Consider the following 23886-nt stretch of genomic DNA (forward strand, 5'->3'; position numbering starts at 1 on the left):
AATTCATCATCTCTTCACCTCCTCCTCACAGATGAGATTTAGCTGCACTGATATCTAACGTAGACATTTTGACAAGCCATTCATTCACTAATTCAACTTTTTTAAGTATTGAACACTTACTATGTGCCAAACATTATTCTAGAGAGCAAGAATTTAACATATGTGTCAAGATAGGTATGGTCCTACCTAGTGGACCAGAAGGAGAGACAGGTGTTAAACAAATTTTATAAGATATTAACCGATTAATTGTAATAAGTGTTACCGAGAAGATGAGCTAAGAATTACAAGAAAGTATGATAGAGGACTGAGTCTAGGAAAGTTAAGTTGTTAGGCTAAAATATGGAAGGTGACAAGATGGCTGAGAGTTACCTAGGGAGGCAGGAGGAAGGGAAAATACTTATGACAGTCTCTGGGTTGGAAGAAGACTGGCATAGCAACAATGCACCTCCAAGTCTATACAGAGTATCCACTATGTGAATCTGAGTGAAGCTTTATGGTGTCAAAGAAGAATTACCCTTCTAGCTAACTAATGGGTAGAGGGAGTTATTGAAAGGAAAAAAAAGAGAATCTCAAGGAACCATAATGAAAAAGGAATAACTAGACTATATGGGAAATAGAAAAACAGTAAAAATCAAAGCTCCTTTCCTGTGACTCTAGATAGCTTGTTCCCCATTCTTCTATTCTCTCTCTGCCTCTCTCCCCCTCTTTCTACACCTTTCTCTCTCTTCTTTGTCAAGGGTCTTACCTACATGATCTGCTGTTTTAGTTTCACCATTGATTATAATCTCAATATCTCTCAGTTCAATTGCTTGAGAGAATAAATCTGGTTGTTTAGTGTTCACTTAATTGGTTGACTTTGAGTCAGGTTCCCATGTCCTAGACATATTATTTTTTGCCACCTGGAATTGGGAAACCAATTCATATTCCTGTGATCTATGTATGTAGAGTTCTACCCCAGCGTCAGGGATAACAGATGTAACTCATGCCTAAGGAATTCATCACAGCATGTTACTGGCCTTAGAAATTGGTTCAGGGTATGTACATAAGTCAGACTTTGGGTGAGAATTCTCAGATTAAAGACTCCATCTTCATGGATCAGCATTACAAAGGGAGATATTCATTCTTTAAATAGTATTACATGATATTCTGAGTTTCAGATCTTTAGCAACCTTTTTGTAACATTAAGGAGCAACTTTGACCATGAACCTACCCAGAGGAATCCAAACCAAGATTTGGAGTCAAAACTCAATAAATTGTGATGATATCATCTGAGTGCTGAGTACAGCCTTATCTGAAGTTGGATCTACCTCCAGTACATTTTCAAACCAATAAATTATTTTTACTGTTTAAGGCAGTTCAAGTTGGATTTTTCTGTTACTTGCTAAATTAGACTTATTTGGCTTGCTCCTCACTTGGTCAGTTATGAAGCAGAGCTGGAGAGAGCAAATTTATGTTTCAAGTAGGAAATGATTGTTTGAGAGAGTGATAAATCCAAAGTATATTCAAGGTACCTGGACAACTTAGAGGCAGGAACAAATAGCATGGCTAAAATATATTGCCTTTATAACTGAATTCATAAGCAAGGAAATAAAAAACAGGTCAGTTTTGCTACTGAATTGCTTCCTATTATTTTCTAAAGAATATTAATCACATTTTTCTTTGCTTCATTAATTTTTTCAATTTTTCTAGAAAAAAGGTATTCTTTTCAAAAATAGTTAAAGGCTATGTTTGAAACATCTCAAATGAGCTCCTTTTGAATTATTCATTTGAGAAAATCTCTATAGATATCCAGAAATAGGGTATCTTTCTGTTGCCATAACTTAAAAACAACTAATTGTGTTTTGCTGAAAAAAAGGTGTTTCAACTCAAGCCAGAGTTGAAAAATAGTACCCCATTTTTCTTTCCACAAATCAAATTTGCTGCAAAAAAAAAAAAAAACTGGGCAGAGGGGATGCAAAATAGAACTACAATAAAACATTTGACTCTTGTTTGCTATACATTTATGTTACCTATCAGGGATTGTACCTAGAAGGCAGGCAAGTATCTACTCAAATGTACTGAACATTTTTCTAGCACAGTGCCACCGTATCTGGGCAAGGTTCACTAGAGGTAGATATTATCATAATCCTAGCTATAAAATGTCAACCTTCTATGTAAATCAATCTCTATTTACTTCTTTCTTCATATTATGCTTTTTCTTTTCAAGGAACGCAAATTTCCCAAGTTTGTATCCAAAGAAATGGAAAACATGTACATTGAAGAGTTGAAGTCGTCCGTCAACCTGCTCATGGCCAACTTGGAGAGCATGCCAGTGTCCAAAGGCGGCGAGTTCAAGCTTCAGAAACTCAAACGCAGCCACAATGCTTCCATCATCGACATGGGTGAGGAGAGTGAGAACCAGCTCTCCAAGTCAGATGTTGTGCTGGTTTTCTCCTTGGAGGTAAAAAGCTCTAAACCTTTGAAAGTTTCTGGGCACAGCAAGCAACACAATGTGATTAGAGGCATCATAGTCAGCTTGTTTTCTTCCTTGCACCTCAGGAGCAGTTACTAAAATCGCTGCTTGCTGAGCTTAGTCAGCGAATCAGAAAGTGATTCCCAAGCTCTAGGAGCCTGTATTTTTCTCAAGGAAATGCTCTTAAGAACCACTTACTACATTTAATATTTCATTACTTTACTGTCTTAAAGCAGTGGTCAAAGATTTTGTAAAGATCTATGCAATTTACAAAGTTTAAAATTTGGGCAACCTGTATTGAATTTATGGGAGAAGCTATAGAGTGTCATTTCATGATGAGCTATGAATTTTCTTTCCCATTATCTCTCTTCTTGGCCACATGCTGGAGAGCCTGTGCTTGTGGAGCCTTTGTAATTTATCTTATAATCCAGAGGGAAAACCCATTTGGGTCAGAATTATGATAGAATACACAATATGTCAATTAATTTCTTTGTAACTTCTACTCAGATATTTGTTTTGAACATCAGAGAGTGGTTCTGATCTAGCTTCATCAGAAGTACCTGGGAATCTGATTCAGGATGCAGATCTCTTTTGGCCCAAATCTCTAGGGGGGGTGGAATTTAAAATGGGACAGTCACTTTGGAAATAGTTTGGTGTTTTCTTAAAAAGTTAAACGTAAAACCACCATTGGTTCAGCATTTCCAATTCTTAGATATCTACCCCAGAGAGATGAAAACACATGTCCCAGAGTGAGTTGCTCACAAACAAGTTTTTATAGAAGCATTATTCATAATAGCCAAATATAGAAACAATCTGAGTATCAACTGGTGGAAGGGTAAAATGTTGTGCATCCATACCAGGGAATTACTGTTCAGCAATTAAAGAAAACAAGCTACTGAAAAATGCCTTAATTTATTGAACCTCAAACTTATGCTTAGTGAAATAAGCCAGATACACGTGAACACATATGGTTTGATTACATGGACATGAAATGTCCAGAAAAAGCAAATCTCCAGAAACACAAAGTAATTTACTGTTTTTGAGGCAGGGGTTGGAAATGGATGTGAGGGACCTTATTGGGGGACATTCAAATGTTCTAAAACTAATTAATGATGATGGTTGCACAACTAAGTAAATTTACTAAAAGTATTACTTAAACTCTTAAATGAGTTGATTATATAATATGTAAAATATTCTCAGTAAAGTTATCAGAAAAATAAGATGAATTCTCTAGGTGAATGCAGTCCAGGAATGTGCATTATATTCAATTTTTTAATTATTTTATTGATTATGCTCTTACAGTTATCCTGATTTTTCTCCCTTTGTCCCCCCCCCCCACCTAGAACCTCTAGTCTCTCAGGCAAGCTCCCCACCATTGTTCATGTCCTTTGGTCATGCGTATAAATTCTCTGGCTACTTCATTTCCTATACTGTACTTTACCTCCCCATGGCTATCCTGTAACTATCTATTTGTACTTCTTAATCCCCTCATCTTTTCACCCATTCCCCCACCCCTCTTTCCCATCTGGCAACTATCAAAACACTCTCTGTGTCCATGACTCTGTCTCTTTTCTTGTCTGCTTAGCTTGTTTTTTAGATTCCATTGTTCATAGATTTGTAATTTTTGCCATTTTATTATTCACAGTTTTGATCTTCTTTTTCTTAAATAAGTGCCTTTAATATTTCATATAACAATGGTTTGCTGATGATGAACTCCTTTAGTTTTTCTTATCTGGGAAGCTGTTTATCTGCCCTTCCATTCTAAATGACATCTTTGCTGGGTAGAGCAATCTTGGCTGTAGGTCCCTACTTTTCATATTTCTTGTCAATCCCTTCTAGCCTGCAAAGTTTCTTTTGAGAAATCAGCAGACTGTCTTATGGGAACTCCCCCATAAGTAACTAACTTCTTTTCTCTTGCTACTTTTAAGATTCTCTCTTTGTCTTTAACCTTTGGCATTTCAATTATGATGTGTCTTAGAGTGGATCTTTTTGCATCCATCATAATTGGGACTCTCTGTGCTTCCTGGACTTGCCTGTCTATTTCCTTCACCAAATTAGGTAAGTTTTTTTTTCCTTATTTTTTAAAATAGATTTCCATTTTCTTGCTCTGTTTCTTCTCCTTCTGGCACCCCTATAATGCAACTGTTGGACTTCTTGAAGTTGTCCCAGAGGCTGCCCATAATATCCTCATTTTTTTTAGATTCCTTTTACTTTTCATTGTTCTGATTAGTTGTTGGTTGCTTCCTTATGTTCCATATCATCAATTTGATTTTCAGCTTCATCCACTCTACTGTTGTTTTTCTATAAATTGTTCTTTATTTCAATTAATGTATCCTTCATTTCTGACCGGATCTTTTTTATGCTGTTGAGGTACTCACTAAGTTCTTTGAGCATCCTTATAACCAGTGTTTTGAAACCTGCATCTGATAGATTGTTTATTTCCATTTCATTTAGCTCTTTCTCTGGAGTTTTGATCTGTTCTTTCATCTGGCCCATATTTTTTTGTCTCCTCATTTTGGCAGCCTCCTTGTGTTTGTTTCTATGTATTAGATAGAGCTATTTTTACTCCATGTCTTGGTAGCATGGCCTAATGTAGTAGCTGTCCTGTAGGGTCCAGTGACCCCTGTCTCCCAAGCTGGTGAAATGCACCCTTTGTGTGGGCTGAGTACACCCTCCTCTTGTAGTTTGGACTTGAGTGCTATTGGCAGATCAATGGGAGGCATTTACCTAGGCCAATCAACAGCAAGGATTAACTGTGACTACTGACCACCAACTTCTGCCCTCCATGGAAGATCAACTGTACAGGGGCAGAGTGGTGGTGCTTCAAAATGGTCTGTAGCTGTCTACTGTATGCTCTGGCCCTGGGGTTTCCCAGGTGATGCAGGCCAAGGTCAGCTGCCACCTTCATTTTGCCTGGAGCCACCCTACCTGAGCTATAAAGCAATCAGAGATGGCTGCTATTGGTGCTGGGCTTGGAGATCCCCTTCAAAGTCAAGCTGTGAATCTAGGCTGGCTGCTGCTAGTTGTGGGCCTGGGACTCACTGAGGCCAGCTGTTACTTGTTAGATACGATGTAGAAAGTTGTGAAGCCTGAGCCAAGACCAGTCATTTATATGGAAAAGCATCTTGGGTGGGCCTATAATTTGGGTGGGCTGGAGTCTCTGGGGATCTCCAAGGAGGGTCAAATAATTGTAACCATGTTGATAGAGTCTCAGATATGGCACCAGTTCACTGGTGGGGAGAGGGTTTAGAAAAGGGACAATGGTCTCTGCTTGCCTTGATACCAGACACTCCAGTTTTTCCTTGCATAACACTGGTGACTTACAAGATGCTACCCTGGTGCTGGAGCTCAGAGGGAGAGAATCTGAGTAGGTGAGTCCATGTGTGGGTTCTTTAAGAGGAGCTACTTGGGGCTCCAGAAGTTTCTTCCATCGACTCAATCCCTGATGATTTTTGCAGCCAGAAGTTGTAGGGATTTATCTTCCTGACACTAGACTCTTCCTGGGACTCTTTGTTTCCAAGATATCCCTCCTGAATTTTTATCTACCACATGTGGGTGTGGGACTAGCTTGTTCTGCATCTGCACTTCTCCTATCTGTCTGGATGGATATAGTTTCTTTAATTTCATAGCTGTCACACTTCCATTCAACTCAATACCTGACAGTTCTGAGTGATGGTTGTTCTACATTTTGGTAATTTTTATGTAGTTTTGTTAATAGGTAAGCCATGTCTGTCTATGCCACCATCTTGACCAAAGTCCCAGGAATGTGCATTTTAATGAGTTATCCAGGTATTTCTTATACACTCCCAAGTTTGAGAACCATTTATAATCGATTTAAGCTCAAAACCCACCAAGGATTTTATGATGGCCCTAGATTTGGGGAGACCAAAAGAATAGATTAAATTTCTGTAGATGTAATTAGAATTTGTAGAAACTGAATTAATTTTCTAGAACATCATTAAGGCTTACTGTGAATTAACCACAGGTAATTTGTTCACGCTCATTTTGGGTTGAGATAGTCACATTACAATATTTTCAACATGTATTTTGCAGTTGAAAGAAGCAGTATTTAATTAAGTACAGAGCATGTGGTGTGTGAAAAAAATCATCAGTTTAATTTCACAGAAACTTTCTTTTTTTAATACTGTTACCTAAGGCATCGAATGATTTTTCTTACATTTCTTTGAATATGATTATTGCCAATTAGAGGTGGAAATTTATTCCCTACTGCCTCTTGTATTTCTACAGAAAGGAGAAGAATTAGTTTATTGATTTTCATGAAGCTTTTAAACGGTAATTTTCTAATTCTTGATTACTACTCAATATTACACAGCTGATGATCTGAAATGTGGATATGGGCAAGTGCTCAACCACACTCACCTGCGTACATGATTCAAACAGGCTCTAATTTGTAAGTTCAAGTAAAGAGTAAAATTCCCCAAGGCTCCCAAATACTTTTTAATTCAAACACAGAATTGCACATCACACCAATGCTGCCAGCAAACATCATTGTATATGTATTAGTGAATGTGTTTTGAGGAACACAAAGAAGCAAGAAGAGGGGAAGAGACAATCATCTCATTAAGGAATTGAATTTTTAGGTTGGTACAAGACAGATTTTATGTACTTGTAAAACTCTCTGCCTGGAAGGTACACCAGAGAACAGTTAACTGCAGCAAGAGAACCAAGGTCCAGGACACTGAGTGCCATGGCCCCATGGGCAGGGGGAGTGCTCTGATGAAAAACAGTAGGTATTTATAGAATACCTACCTGCCACTATGTACTACCATTATATCCTGCCATTATTCATTCCGTAATTCTTACAACAATCTTCTAAGGCATTTGCAGATGTGAAAACAAAGCCTCAGAGAGGTTAAGGAACTTACAATTAAAGGTTCAGGTCTAGGACTTGAACTCAGATCCTTTGAGTTCCAAAAAGTGCGCTCTTTTTCTTGTGCATTTCCATTTCTTCTCATTTCTATAGTTCTTCCCAGTGTAAAAGTTTGTCAATTATGTATATCACTTGGTCCTCACACAACAGCCACAGTGAGAGACAGGACTCATATCCCCACTTTACAGATGAGGAAACTGAGGCTCAGAAGTTTGAAAACAAAAGTGGAGTGGCATGAAGAATGAGTCATTTGCCCAACATCTCATGGAAAGTACAATGGTTCTCCAACTATGACTCCAGGATCAGCAGCATCACATTAGCTTACCAGGAAAATTGTTAAAAATAAAAAGCCTTGGGCCTCACCCAAGACCTACTTATCAGAAACTGGTTGTGGAGCCCAGCAGACTCTGGTTTAACAAGCCCTCCAAGTGATTTTCATTCACACTAAGTTTGAGAACCACTGGGCTATTTAGCAGCAAAACTGTGACTTGTGAATCCTGGTTCAGTGCCAGCCCTATTGCACTTTCTTGAATCAAGCCCATTAAAGAAGTATACATTTTTGCACCCATATCCTTTCCTTTTGTAATGTCATTACCTTTTATAGAGTATAATTGATTTTTAATATGTATTATTCATTATAGATTCCTGATGCATGCTGTTTGTTTCAGATTCTTTTTTAAGTGTTTTTTTTATTGATTATGCTCTTACAGTTTTCCCCCTTCATCCCCTGTCCACCCTGCCCCCTCAACTCTCCAGCATTCCCCGCCCCCTTAGTTCATGTCCATGGGTTGTACATATAAGTTCTTTCAGTCCTCTGTTTCCTATACCATTTTTCTCTCTCCCTATTTTATGCCTATTAATTAGGCTTCTTCTTCCCTGTACCCTTTCCCCCTCTCCCTCCCTTCCCCAACCCCACTGAAATCCCTCCATGTGATGTCCATTTCTCTGATTCTGTTCCTGTTCTGGTTGTTGGCTTAATTTTTGTTTTCATGGTTTTTCTTTTCTTTTAGGTTCATTTGTTGATAGTTGTGTTTGTTGTCATTTTACTGTTCATAATTTTTTACCTTCTTTTTCTTAGATAAGTCCCTTTAACATTTCATATAATAATGGCTTTGTGATGATGAACTCCTTGAACTTGACCTTATCTGTGAAGCACTTTATCTGCCTTTCTAGAAAACTTTGCTAGTTAGAGTAATTTTGGGTGTAGGTCCTTGCCTTTTGTGACTTCAAATACTTCTTTCCAGCCCCTCTTTCCTGCAAGGTTTCTTTTGAGAAATCAGCTGATAGCCTTATGGGAACTCCTTTGTAAATAACTCTTTTCCTCTTGCTTCTTTTAGGATTCTCTCTTTATATTTAATCTTGGGTAATGTAATTTTGATGTTCCTTGGTGTGTTCCTCTTTGGGTTTAACTTCTTTGGGACCCTCTGGCATCCTGTTTCAGATTCTTAAATCAGTGTCTCTGCCTTTACCTCATTCTCCTCCCCTCTCTCTGATAAGTGATGGGGCATCCCAGTGAATATGAGAATAATAGCAGGAGATTGACTTGAGTCTGAAAATAGAAATGGGAAACACCAGGAGTAGTGAAAGACATGTCTTGGCCCCTCAAGAGTATGCAGCTACAGACATTTTTTTTTTTTGATCCAACAATGTTGGACTGAACAGTTTGTGTATTTTATTCCTCCCTTTTTGGATTATTATCAGAATTTCAAAATCAGATTTCTGACTTTGATTCTGATTCATATTTTCATTTGTCTGGTAGGAAAAATTACAGTATCTGGCACCAGTAAGCCAGGAAAAGACAAGGGGACAATGGGCTGTAACTGAGTATCAACTGCTCTGTTTAGATGGAGTGTGTGCTCTCCTGTTTGCTGACATCCCCACTACTCCCTATGGCAGGAGTGTCAAACTCATTTTCACCGAGTGCCACATCAGCCTCACAGTTGCCTTCAAAGGGCCAAATGTAGAGCTCCTTGCCCCTACCTAATTAAAGAGTAGTTACATTTATATAGTTCTAAAGTTACATTCAGCCCTTTGAAGGCAACTGCCAGGCCGATGTCACCCCCAGTGAAAATGAGTTTGACACCCAGGCTGTCTATGGTCTCTGACTCTAATGTTGAATGCTACTTGTCCATTATGTTAGCACTTACATCATTACTTACCTTATTATAAAGGGAAATGTAAATTCATTTATGTTGCCTCTGCTAAGTGCTGAATTAAAAGCTAGATTATTTTTAAAGAAATAAGAGAGAGCCCTGGCCAGTGTGGCTCAGTTGGTAGGAGTGTCATCCCATACATCAAAAGATTGTGGGTTCAATTCCCACTCAGGGCACTTACTTAGGTTGTGGGTTCAGTCCCTGGTTGGGGCATGTATGGGAGGCAACCAGTCAATGTTTCTCTCAGATATCAACATTTCTTTCTCTCTCTCTCTTCTCCTCTCTTTAAAATTAATAAACATATTTTTTAAAAAACTCATATTGAAAAAAAAAGAGAGAAAGCCATGAGAAAGCTGATTTCTTTTCAGGAATGAAAACTGGTCCTGTGACTAACACAGAAAAGAGTAGCCCATTTCACATCATATGGCCCCTGTGAGCATGTGAATTAGTGAGCCTTGTCTTTCTATTAGGGAGTCAATGAACTACACTGTAAAAATTGCATCTGCATGCTAGACTGGTCCCAGCATGGCTGGTAGAAACCTAATAGAAGCTATGAAGTACATGTTGGCTTTTTTGTAACTCCTTCTCTTTCATGTATTTTCCTAGAGATGATTCTGCCCATGTGCTTTGGCAATGACCCCCACTGTGTGTGATTGTTTCCAGGTGGTGATCATGGAAGTCCAAGGCCTCAAATCCTTGGCTCCCAATCGCATTGTGTACTGCACGATGGAGGTGGAAGGGGGAGAAAAACTACAAACAGACCAGGCTGAGGCCTCTAAACCCACGTAAGTTTTGTTTCTCCACCCTTCATCATCCACAAGGTTGTGCTCATGGGCTCCATTTTGGCTAACTCCAAGTTAAAGGTCTGGTCTCCTTGGAAAGTTCTAGAAGGCAGGTACTCTGTTTACTTTTCAAACGAGATTACTTGATCACATTTCTATTTGGCAGCCATAACACTTGTTCAAATTCATTTAAAGCAGAGAATAGAAGGAAATTAAAGAAAGTTTCTCTTCTGGAGGCTTTATGTGTTTACCTTAGAGAGGTGTGCAGGAGAGTTTGATATAAATTTGTTTTATTATCTTTTCTAAATAATATTTGGCTTATTGTATAAACAACTATATTTCAAAATCTTTATGTGCTACAGTTACAAATATATTAACAAAGCTGTTTGTTATATTAGACCCAATCCAATACCTTAGTCCTTAGGTCAGTAGGTATTTGTCCAATGCTCACTGTGTGTGTACAAGGTACTGTTGCACAGTACAAAGGAAAATAGTCACTGTTATTGCTCTATAGACCTTACATCTGAGTGTGGGCATCAGAAAAAGAATCACACAAATATATTAGTATAACTACAAATAGTTGTTAATGCTGAGAAGGAAAGAGTATTTTGAGAGGACATAGCAGGGGAATCTGAATCAGTTTGTGGGGACAGAATCAGGGCCAGTTTTCTTTAGGAGTTATAAGACATTTGGACTAATATTATGATAGGGGACCCCAAAAAGAATTTATTTATAAAATATTTTGTATTATTTTTACATGTTTAAACTTCAGTCACCTTCAAAGTACTCTATATTTGATGTAATACCCTTATCAAGAGGGTTTTTTCACTGCTCAAAACAGTTTTTGAACTCATCAATTCTGATCCCTTTTAGTGCTTCTGTGATTTTTTGTTTCACCTCTTCTACATCAGCAAACTGTTTCCCTTTGAGAACTTTTTCCATGTGAAGAAACAGAAAAAAAGAAGTTGCTTGAGGCAAGATGGGGTGAATAGGGAGCATGGGGCATATGGTCATGATTTTTTGATCAAAAATTGCTAAGCACTCAATATAGTGTAGACAGGTGCATTCATAATTCACCCATGTAAAATGGGCAAACAGGTTGAGTCTTCAAAAAAATTCACAGAAGCCAAAATCAGCCTCTCACAACAATGCCAGCTGGTAGACTGATACAGCTGGGTTCCTAGAACACTCACCTAGCAGGGGAAGCCTGTAGGTAAGGGGAGGGCCTAGCCTCCAGAAAATAATTCTGGTTTTAATTTGGGTCCCCCCTCATATACAAGTTTAGCAAGGGGAGAAGTGGAGAGAAGGCTCCAGGCAGAGTCAGCTTGTGTGATGGCCCTGTGACCAGGAGTAATTAAAAGAAGGCCAGTGGTACTGTAGGTCAGATAATAAGGTATTTGTACCCTGCCATTGAGACAGGAAGTGGACACACTATGAGGGGCTAGAAAAAGCTAGCATGGAGATATATGATTGGACATGTGTTTTGGAAAGATCACTCTGGCTGCAATGTGGGGGGGCGGGGGACGGGCAGGCAGAGTTGATGCAGGAGACCAGCTAGTATCCTATTGCAATGGTTCACAGGGGTGTTGATAAATTCATTTGGGTCAATAGATCCTTGGGCCCCAAGGATCTCTCCCTAACTAGTGCCTCTCTCTCTCTTTCTTTTCTATCTCAATTAAGCCATCTTAGACTAATAAGAATCTTTTTTTACTATCTTTAATTCCATAAGTAAGTCATAGAAAGGGTAACTCCAAACAGCACCTCACTGCCTTTCATCCCCCACAGCATTATGAGCTATTTAGCAAAACTTATCATGATGTTCAAACGAAATAGTTCAAAGAAAGCTGCGAATCTTTCTCACACTAGAGAAAAAACATGAGGGTATTGTGTGGGGGCAACTTTCCTCGCAAGTTCCCCCAGCTGCCACGGATGAGAGTAAACATGACTGAGACATAATATGATCTGCTTGGGGAGAAGAAGTGGCCATTTTCCCAAAGGAAAAAGGCCGTGAGCAGTGGCCAGTTTCTCCAAGGAGAAAAAGGCCTCAAGGCCCCTCCAACAGGGCCTTTTATTGAGTCCTAATATACAGTAATACAGAGTGGCAAGGATTAAACAGTAGATAACATTTCAAAGAAATCTGAGGGCTTAGTATGAGTCAGAGTCCATCAGGAACAGAGTTTTAGGGTTTCTTGCTCGAACCCTTAACATATGAATGAAAACACTCTTAGCAGAGCAGATTTCAGGAAGTCTTCATGATGCCAGATGTTTCCCCAGGACATTCTTTATCAAGGCAAGGAGCTGCACCTCTCCCTGAATACCTGTTGTCAGGCTTAAGGTGATTAGAGCCAGGAGGTGTTCTCCCAGAGAACATGGAGACTGGGGCTATGTCAGAGCCGGGGGGGGGGGGGGGGGGGGAGTCCATTGCTCTTTGTTGCAGACCCCCAAGTCCTTCCATGAAGGCCTCCCAAATGATCGAGTCTGGCTTAGGTTGCCCCCCACTGTGAGGGGTCTTACCCATCATTGACTTCAGACCAAGCTTTGGGGTCAGGGAGAGGAAACTGAGGCAGCGTTTGCTACCAGAGACAAGCTTTGTCTCCTGGGACTCGCATTCCAGAGGTCATCCCTTGCCCTTAGCCACAAGGGGTCGAGATACAATTTCTAGAACCAGCCAGAGCAGTCTACGACAATATTGTGTGCCTTCAGGTGTTTCTCTGCATGAATAGGCAAAGGCCTCAGACACCCAGAAGCTGGGTGAAATTAATGAGCATCCACAGGAGGAAATGGAAACCAGTGCAGCTTGTCACACATCACCCTTCCTCTGTTTTTAAGCTTAGTTTCAAACTGTAAATGAATGTGGTTTCTTTTTTATTATTGTTAATTAAATCTCAAAATTTTCCCCAACTCTCACCATGGCCTGATCACTATCAATGCTACTATATTATGCTGCATATTTTTATGTGCTTTTTAAAAAATATGCCATGTAGGGGGAAGAAAAACCTATTTGGTGTTTCCGCCAACCTTTTAACACGTTGGGCCCAATATGTTGTCATGAGTTAGATAAGGAAGGAAAAGACTCTGGTTATTGTAACAGGTTGTGGCTTTACATGTGCTATTTTAACTCAAAACGTAATTCATATCGTTTTGGGGGGCTTAATGGTTTTGGTTGCCAGGGTAAATGATGAGCTGAATTTCATGTGCTTGTGAATGTTTGAAACAGTTTCAGATTACAAGTAAATATGGAATACTTGAATTTATCTACTTTAAATCTTCATATTTAGCATACATATCCACTCATATCCATACATGTACATAATTACGTCCATATAAATAAATAGCTCACAATGAAATATTTTGCTTTTCTAGCTAGAGTATAATTTTTTTTCAATCAATGAGTAGGTATTATCAAAAGCCCACAGAGGGTAGGATGGCTGGTTGGTTGGTTCGCTGCTTGTTTCTTTTCATACAGTAGGAATGCAAGTTTCATGACTAGCATCAAGTCAAATCAGTTGTCAGTGGCAAACTAGAGTGTTGTGTTGAGAAAGATTCTGAAACCAAATCCTTATTCAGAGGAAAATAGTGCCATGATCAACTTACAATGTCTGTTATGTCAATGAAAGGGGTATGACTGCCCTGTATGTGCCATTTCCATATTTTCCCAAAGAAATATACCCAGAGTATGAAATCTACTAATGCTCTTGCCTCTTCCTGTCCTTTCCTTTCCTTTATTCTTTCTATGTAAATTCTCCTTATAACCATTACTGGTCTTTCATTTGAATCCACTGTTCTTTCCTGATTCTCTGCTTTACCTTTTGCCTTGTCACCATTCAGTTCTGGTAGTTTTCCTCTGCTACCAGTTTTATTTGGTAGGATAAATGAGCTGGTTTGTGCAGGTGCATTTTCTTCCTCCCTTATTTGGACTAACTCAGAATCTTCTCCATCATTTCTTTTTTTTGGAGTTTATATTTCTTCTCTTTCCTCCCCTCTTTTACTTACAGTTTCTCCCATTCAGCTGTCATTTCTGCTACTTGATTCTGATTATCATAAAAAGTATCCTTTTGAGGGTTATCTTTCATCTGTCCTAATAACTCTACTTTCATCACCTGATAAGTTTAGCCTTTTCCTGCCCTATTCATCTTCTGAATCTTGTCTTTGACTCTTCTTAAAGCCAGCTGATGCCATACTTTATTTATACATTCTAAAATAAAAATTCCACTCAAGGCTGTTTTATTTATTACTTATAAATTCTATTGATGCTGCTACCGAGTATTTCACCCAATAACTGGAATGTAAACACCTTAGCTTTTGTGTTTTTTTCAAGTACAGCCATAAATGCAGGAGTACATTGCATAACCCACTTTGTCCAAGAACATGCTTTTAAAACTTCAATGTGTAGAATACTCTAAGAAAAATAAGGATAGGGAAAATGGACCCCTGATCAAGTAAAGCTGGAAAATATAAAACATTACATTGTCCTCTCTTTTTGAGTTTTTCACAGTATATATTATCATTTTAAAGGCTTTGGAGATTTCCAACAGTAAATAAATTTATTTATCCTTAAATGTCCAATCTTGTTTTAACTAACACCTATTAGCATTAATTGGAAATGCTGGTTTACATTGTACAAGCCCAGAAGTGGAGGTTTGAAACTTTCCCTCACCTCCTTTATCAATGTCATCTCTTCACTTAGAATAAGAGCCCTGTCTGTCATTGTCATTTTGGATCAGTTGCCTATAAGAATGCTGTGATTCTGAGTTAAATATGCTTTTTGTTTGGAAAAATGCTGTGTGTATGTGTAGCCCTGGACTCATCCTTCATGTTATCAATCTCTTTACAACATGTTGGTCATTTTCAAGCAGACTATACACCCTCTCCTGGGCTTTTTATGTGGAAAGCCAGGAGAATATATGATCAAATGTTTTCAAGATTTATATTTATTTTAAACAATATTGCCCACATTAGCAACACATTTTTTTCTGCCTCTTAAAGGAAACCAGTGGAGGTGGAAGCTGAAGCAATTTTTAGGTAAGCAATCTCAGGAAGGCATGACAATGGAGGAGGGAAATACTTGTGGGTTAAAGAACCCAGATATTTTTGTCCAGCTCCTTTGAAATAGAGCAGAGGACTTTTCTTGCCATGAGGCAGTATTTTTCAAATGGCAGCACTTTCTCCTCTGCTGATAAGAGATTGTGTTAGGTATTACCAAGACAGAACATGGAGTAACACCAGACCATGTGATAAGGAAGTCACTCCTTTTTCATTTCTTTTCAATTCTTCTGACCAAGTCAAGAAGAATGTTTTGCTTTGGTTCTAGCAAATCTTGAACACCTCCACAGGTCTCAGATTCCAAACCTTCTACAGGCAACAGCCTCCAGGCAGAATTTGATAGCATTATTTAGATCTCATTTGACAAAAAAGTTTTCTGTGTAATGGTCATTGGTATACTTCAAATGGAAAGAGAATATCTTTCCTGAATGGCTCCTCTGCAATTTAGATAAAAGGAATGATATGAAGGGCTGGCACTTGCATTCTCTCAACAAGTGTACATGGAATGCTCTACTTGTTTCCAACAAAGGCTGGGGCTACAGCCATGAATGATGTAGGTAAAGCCTTGGCCTCATGGAGCATACACTCTAATACAGGACACAGGCAATAATAAGTGAACAAGTAAGTATAAAGGATAATAACAGACTGTAGTTTGTGTTACCTCCCACTGTGGCTGGTGTTGCCCCTTAGTCTATTGCAGCAGCGACATGAGGCTTCCTTTTAAAGAAATATATTAACATTTACAAATTGAGTTAATTCAAATAAAATACATTAAGTAAGTAATAGCACAGATGATACACAAATATGGATTTTAAAAATAATGAAATTAATCTTTTGCCTTTTGTCATGATAAGTAGACATGGCAAAGATTGGGAAGATAGTACATAAATTACTTGGGCAAAATTGATGCAAGGAAACTTGTCTCTATCAGTAGATTTATACAGTGTAAGTTAACCTCTAAAGAAAGTATGCCCTGAGGATTAAATATCAGAGAAAAGTAAGTAATTCTGCTAAAGAGAAGGGCAGTTTGGGTTAGCAGCCCAATATTGTGCTGACTTATCAGAAATTACATTCTTCTAAATTGAAACCAAGAATGCCATTTGGCATCTGATTACATAGCAATTTCATTATTTCCTGACAAGCCATGGCCTTCGTGATGTACGAATTTTATTATTGTCAGGAATTCAAAAACACAATCAAACTGTCTCCTATGACTTTCCAAGGGATATAAAAATACAATACCTTAACTGGTAAATCTTGCTATAGTGCTGGCATTTTCTAATGGCACCTTTTCTGATGGTACCATATTTTTAAAAAGAGCAAAAACACAGTTACATTCTATAACATATTTGTTCTATGAAAAATATTATTTGTCCTAATGATACAACTCAGAATGGGCTCAGCTTACTAACCAAATTATTTGTAGAAATGTAGTTCCATTAAATCTCCCCTACACTAAGTCAAAGTCAGAAAAAGGAAGTTGTAGCCTTCAATCCTTGCCTCATGTATTATCTTAGTAGTACTTCCTTTCCCAATGTAATGAAAAAGTTTTTTGTATACAGAAAGTTTTATGTATACAGGTCCTTGTGATACTTTAAATGGAAACAGAATATCTTTCCTGAATGGCTCCTTTAAATTTTAGATGTAAAGAATGATATGAAGGGCTGGCACTTGCATTCTCTCAGCAAGTGTTCATGGAATGCTCTACTTGTTTCCAAATAAGGCTGAGGCTATAGCCAATTAATAACATAGATCCAACCTTGACCACATGGAGTGTACTCTAGTAAAGGACATAGGCAATAACAAATGAACAAGGAAGTATAAAGGATAATACTGGTTGTATTATCAACCAGAGGGTGAAAGTATAGTGGCAGGTTGTATTTTTGTTCTCAAAGAAATGAAAAGGCTGCTGCACTAAAAGACAATGGAGATGTAAGGTGCTCTACATCTCAAAGGAAACCAACTCATAGATAATGTGTGACTTGGTATCTGAAGGAAAAGATGGAATCGGCCATTAGAAGAGCTAGGAAAAGCATTTTAGGTACAGGGAACAGTAGGTGTAAAGGCTTTGTGGTATGAACAGGATCAATGTGTTCCTGGACCAGAAAGAAGGGCAATGTGACTAGAGTTTATAGTCAGTGAGGAGAAGCATGCTACAGGAGTTGTCTAAAAAGCAAAGCAGTGACAGACAGTCAGGACCTTATAGGCTACATAAAAGATCTGAACTTCATTCCAAGACCATAGAGAAAAGCCACTGGAAGATTTTAAGCCGGGGATGGTATGACTGGATTTCCATCTATAAGCCTGAAGCATCTTTAAGGACCAAAGTAAACTTGGAACAATCGGCATATTGGTCAACAAATATGGAATACATACTATTTGCTGGGCATTAGCATTAGAGTGAGGAGTAATTTAGACATGGCTCTTGAAATTGCAGAGCAATGGAGAAAAGATGGCTGGAAATATTCCAAGTGCTGGGGCACAGGGTGATAAATTCTCCAGAAGCCACTATAGCTTTTGAGAACTGTAAAAGGCACCACATGGGAAAAGGGCCACCTCAGAATTAGCTCCTTTCTGTCTACATTTCTCAAAACTCAAGATGCTCAAGGTCATAGTCCAGGAGACATTCATGTAGTACTCAGTGGAAGCTTGTATACAATTTCTCTTATTTTTCTTTTATAAGAAAAAGGCTTAGCTTCTTTCAGAGTTAATTAAATCACAAATGGTAAAGGCCAGCACTGACCTAGAAATTCAATTTTGCTAGGCTCCCTGAAGATATGTGGGTTGAGAGGAAGCAAAATTATAATCACAGTTTAGAATGCTTAGAGACTGTCCTGCCTCCCAGACCAGAAAGCTGGGTCCAAAAGCCACAACTTTCATTGAAAACCAGTTTGTGTTTGCTCATGAGGTAGAGGGTGAAAGTATAGTGGCTGGTAAAACAGTGAGCAGCGGGGTAGACATAGGAAAGGAACTGGTGCTAGAGAACAAGCTTTGCCATAGGAGCTTCTAGTGCTGCACCCGACTCTGTGTAAATTTACCTCCGTCTCACATAGGTCGCCATGCTTTCTAGCACCACCATGTGCTGAGATGTGGCATCCAAGATCCCTTCTCCCTCAACAATCCTATAGTTCTTTTTCATCTGGCTGATCCAGGGAAGGTTCATAATGGAAGATCTGAAGGCAAAGTTTTCAAGAATTGCAAATAACTTTTAGTTGGTGAAATTTCTAAAATGGTAGGAGGAGTTCCAGAATTGGATGATCATGTGGTGGCTGGAATTTGACGTTTAGACCATAAAGCTCCAACTAAATGTGAGAAATCCTTGAAAATTTTGATTTCATGAGTTGTCCAATGTTAGCTATAACACAGGCATAACACAGGGATGTATTTTTAATGGCCCTCCAAGAACTAACCGACTCTAGGTCCACTGCCTATCTGGTTTAGCTCTTGAATACCTTGCCTGAGTTTCCTTGCCCATAATAACTAATACTGAGTAATCTGAGAACCGATCTTATCGCACATCACTGTTCAGTGGAAATCCAATTCATTTCTCCCCAAGTGTGAAAAACCACTCTACTTATTACTTAGTGACCAGGGAGGATCTGGAAAGGAGGGTGATATAGTTACTTACCTGTAATAATGGGATGCAGCCCAGAAACTCCACATTCTGACTAATAGAAAAACAGGAAGGCTTAGATTACATTCATCAGTGCATGGAAACAGTCTGGCATCATGGACCAAAGCCTGGAATAGGAAACCACAGCACTGGGTCATTGTCTCACCTATGTGACCTTGGGCATGTTACTTAACTATTTATGCCAAATTTTCTACATTTTTGTGAAAATTAAATTAATTAACATATCTAAAATACCTAAAACAGTACTCATCACATACTAATTATGTTAGCAATTATTACCATGGCTTTATTCTTGTTTGGAGAGAGAAGGGGTAAATGGAAAAGAAAAAGTGATCTGGGTCTAAAATAGTAATTACTATCATTGATTCAACACTTTGGGCCAGGTGATGTACTAAATATTTCATAGTCAATGTCTTATTTAATGCCCTACCAAAACCTCTAAGATAGGTACTATTGTTATTCCCATTTTACTGAGGTTCAGAGAGGGTAAGTGATTTGGTCAAAGTTGCACAGATAATAAATAGCTGAGCCTGAAGTCAAACCCAAAGCCTATACTTTTAACTGACCCTGCTACCCTATATTTCTGAAAGAAATCACGCCTCTAAAAGAAGGTAATTTGATTACCATTGAATACTCAGCAAAACAATCTAATGGGGCTCATTTCCTTTCTATAAACTCAGTTCTTTTGTGGGTTAAATCACTGGCCCTATTTAAATGGTGATGAATGTGCTGTCACACATTAGGACTAGCACAGACGTTCCATCTCAATGCAGATATGCAGCTCAGCAGGGATCATTCAACCCATATCCTGCAGCACTGTTAGGTGCTACATAGGTGAGTCTGCAAAGATGAGCTGTAGGTGGCCCCTGCCCTCATTGTGCTCACAAAATTCTAGGAGAGCCACCAATGACAGTGATCATCATCCTTCTTCATGCAAATCAGCATCAGTAACAATTGCCCCAACCATTTGTTGAAATCTAGGTGCTAGGCACTGAGCTGGCTGATACCCTATGGTTGAGTCTAACAGACCTAGTCCAAATCCCAACCCCACCACTCGCCAGTTGGGTGACCTCAAGCAAGTAAGTGGATTCTCCTCACTGAGCTTCAGTTTCCTCACATTTGAAAAGGAGACAACAATATAACCAGCCCCATGGTATTGGTGTTGAAAAATGATATGATCCATGCTAAGGGTAGAGTTCAATGAACAACATATTATAACCTCTCAAGAAATATTATTAATAGCCAAAAACCCACTATAATCTCACTGAAGCCTACATGGTACTCTTAAGAAATAGATAACCATTATCCTCTCTTTACATATAAAGAAAAAGCTCAGAGAAGCTAGAAAGTCTGCCCTAAAATCCTACTCCTCAAACCCAGGCTTTCTGACTCCAACCACATGGGCAGCAAATCGGCAAGTCTGCCTGATGGTGAAGGACACTACTGCCAAAAGGCTGAAGGACAGACCCTCAGGGTGGGCCAGCATCCACTGGGTGATACGAGAGCAGGAATAGAAAAGGTCAATGTCCTCTCTGAGCCTCCATCCAGAGTCACAATACACACAGCATCCAGCCCTTCTACAGCCAGGATCTCCACAAACCCATTCTTTCAAATTCTTTCTGGATCAGAGCCTTTTTCAAAAGAGGTTAGAGTGCTGCTGAGATATTACTTCCTACGTGTTGATAAGTGCCGTATTTGTTTTGAGCAAACCCCCCTGTGCTGTGATATAGAGCTCAATTCACTGCAGGGAGGCAGGTGAGTGTAGGGCTTCCAGGGAAGACAGATGCTCTTCTTAGCATAAGACAAATCATTAGGGTGTTTGGAAATTTCCGGGACTCTGGTGCTTAAATGCTGGAGTCCTTCAAAATTCTCCAGGGTTCCTTTGTAAAGACTTAAAAGCTCCCCCCACCATAGTTTCTGGTTCAGAGTATTTGGGGTACAGCACTTATTTCAGGGAGGCTTTTAAAGCTGGGACCTGGTTGGAAACATCTTAATGATTCTATGGAAGATAAGGTTTAGCATAAGTATCAGAGCAAAAGCTTTGGGTAAGACAACCCCTAGAATAAATCCCAGTTTTGTCACTGACATTGTTACATTGGGTAAGTTACTGAATCTTTTGGAAACTCACTTTCTTCATGAAGAATACATATAGGTGTGTTGATGAAGATTCACATTTAATTGTATATGCAAAGCATCTAGCACGAATGTAAGAGCTATTACTCTTTTCTTTATAATTGTTGTTGCCATCAGTGGAGCCCAAGTAAAAAGGAAAACAGTCTTGGCCATCAAAGTCAGGTGGTATGAACCAAAGAAGCTTAAGATATTTGATCTCTCAACTACATGCCTGTGGGAGCAACTTTGCCAGCAAGTCCCCCCATCCACCATGGATGGAAGTGAAACTACCAAGACATGATCTGCTTGGGGAGGAGAGGTGGCCAATATCTCAGAGGAGAAAGGCCAGGAGCCCCTTCCTCAACAGCTTTTATTGGGTTGTAATACACAGGAATACAGGCAGTAAGGATCAAACAGTAGATAACATTTAAAAGAAATCGGAGGGCTTAGTCTGAGTCAGTGTCTGTCAGGAAAGGGGGTTGCAGAAACTTTGGGAGACATACTCATTTCCTGCTCAGACTCTTAACATATGAATGAGAGCACTCTTAGCCAAGCAGGCTTCACAGGACTCTTAGGAATTCTTTCTTATGCCCAATCACCCAGATCCTGCTCTAGCTGGCAAGAGGCTGCACTGCCTCCCCATCACAGGTTTTCAGGCTTAAGTGGATTAGAGCCAAGAAGTGCTTCCCCCAGAGGACATGGGGACTTGGGCTATGTAAAAATAGCTAGGGGGTAAGGGTCAGTCACTCCCTCTTTGTTGCAACCCCCCCCCCAGTCCTTCCATGATGGCCTCCCAAGTGATCGTGTCTGGCTTAGGTTGCCCCCCTCTGAGGAGTTGTACCCGTCTCTGACTAACCCACCATGCATTGGGGGCAGGGGGATGAAGCAGAGGCAGTGTTTGCTACCAGAGACAAGCTTTGTCTCCTTAGTGGCTCACACTCTGGAGGTTGCTCACTCAGCCTTAGTCATGGGAGGCAGTTTCGATTCCTGAAACCAGGCAGAGTGGTTCCCAATGGATGCCCTTTAACAGTTTCCCATGGAATGTGTTCATTTATATGTAGATTTCTCACTTGCACTTGGAAAAATCTATGTATCAGGCTAATTTTCTTATAACGCCTTACATCTATTAGATGGCCAGTTATCCAATTTGAGCCAATTATACTTAAGTGACTCAAAGCAGGCCTTAATGGCTAATGGCGAAAGGCTCTGAGAGAAGCTAAAAGTGAAGCACGTGCTATGGAATACTACTCAGCAATAAGAAAAGATGAAATACTGCCATTTGCCCCATGGATGGACCTCAGGACTATTATGCTATGCAAAATAAGTCAGAAAAATCTGAGAACCATATGATTTCACTCATATATGGGATGTAAAACTGAAACTCATAGACACAGACAACAGTATGTTGGTTACCAGAGGGAAGGGGGTGGGAGGTAGTAAATGGCAAAGGAGCCCAAATATACCGTGACAGAAGATGATTTGACCTTGAGTGGTGGGCACACAATACAGTATACCGACTGTCTATCATAGAAATGTATACTTGAAACCTATATAATCTAGTAAACAATGTCACCCAAACAAGTTAATAAATAAATAAAAGAAATTAAAGTGTTTATCCCTTTGCATAAAAAAATAAAGTAAATAAAAAGGAGTCCCATTTGATGGGCTTGGGAGCCTCTTTAGTATACAATGATTATAATGATATAATGAGCAAAGATTTCTCCATTTAAATGAGTGTTCAATATTTGAAAGAACAGAAATGGCTGAAAAACAGAGTAACCCCATTGTATGAGCTCTTATTGACACCAAACCACTGTCACTTTTCAAGTAATGAATGAAATACACACACATGCACATGCACTCCAAGAAATCGTTAGGTGCATCACAAATTAAACTAAATTTATATAAATTTGGGGATATCTCGACATGTAGCCAACAGGCTGTCATGCAATCTAATTAAGGCAGGGTTTTATTGTTTTAAGTTTTTTTCTTTGGTAAATTTACTGAAGAGATAAAAGAAATAAAAAGAGAGTTCTTGTCCAATATTTCTTTACATATCAATAAGTATAATTGCATTGCAATATCAATGTTTGAGGATTATTAGGAAAGAGTAATTGGAGTCAGGAATCTCAGTGTCTGAAGTCCCAGCTCTGCCCCACCATGCATCTTCACAGTGTCTTTCTCCCTGTGGGTCAAATCATGCAAACAACCTCTACTTCAAGTACAGAACTAGGTGATTTTCTGTTGTATCAGGGCTTGGAATCTGAAAAATACTTCTCTCTCCTTTTCACTTTCCTACTTCAAAGAGACCCCAAACAAAATAAATCTCAAAACTAGCCTGTTCTCTAGAAATGAGCCTCTAGAAGAACTCATTGTGCTCCATTAGTTGTTTGTTATCAGAATTCATCTCAAGAGTCTGCTGCCTCCTGATCCCGCAAATGCATGTAAATCAGGGTGACAATCAGCTTATGGAGAGAGAAACACAATATGCTACTCACTCCATTCATTCAATTGGTCCTTCCTCTTTCTCATCTATGGGAGCAGCTTTTATATGTAAACACTGTGCAAGGTGCTGGAGATACAGCAGGAACAGAAGAAGCAAAAATCCTGCCCCTCTGGCACCTACAATCTAATGGGACAGACAAACATTAGATGATGCCATTTTTAAATCACTGTGTAAATGTGCATCTAAGTTTGGCTTTGGTCTTACAATTTAGGCAAAATTTGTTATACAGCTTTCCTCAACCTTGCCTTTGGCAAGCCCAAAATAGTCAAATGTTACTCCAAAGTCATGTATGGTATCATAGCCAATCAGTGTG

At 39.2% G+C, this 23886-nt stretch overlaps 1 protein-coding gene across 2 annotated transcripts in view; it reads left to right on the forward strand.

The window, feature by feature from the left end:
- Positions 1-23886, forward strand: part of CADPS (calcium dependent secretion activator) — a 452323-nt gene that overhangs the window by 210514 nt on the left and 217923 nt on the right. For both annotated transcript variants that reach the window (XM_053668933.1, XM_053668932.1), the window contains exons 5-6: positions 2207-2440; positions 10160-10281. In XM_053668933.1, coding sequence (XP_053524908.1) covers positions 2207-2440; positions 10160-10281 — 356 coding nt within the window. The remainder of the gene's footprint in view (positions 1-2206; positions 2441-10159; positions 10282-23886) is intronic.

The sequence above is a fragment of the Artibeus jamaicensis genome, unplaced genomic scaffold (genome assembly GCF_021234435.1).
Source record: "Artibeus jamaicensis isolate MK-2021 breed Jamaican fruit bat unplaced genomic scaffold, CSHL_Jam_final contig_519, whole genome shotgun sequence".
Lineage (NCBI taxonomy): Eukaryota > Metazoa > Chordata > Mammalia > Chiroptera > Phyllostomidae > Artibeus > Artibeus jamaicensis.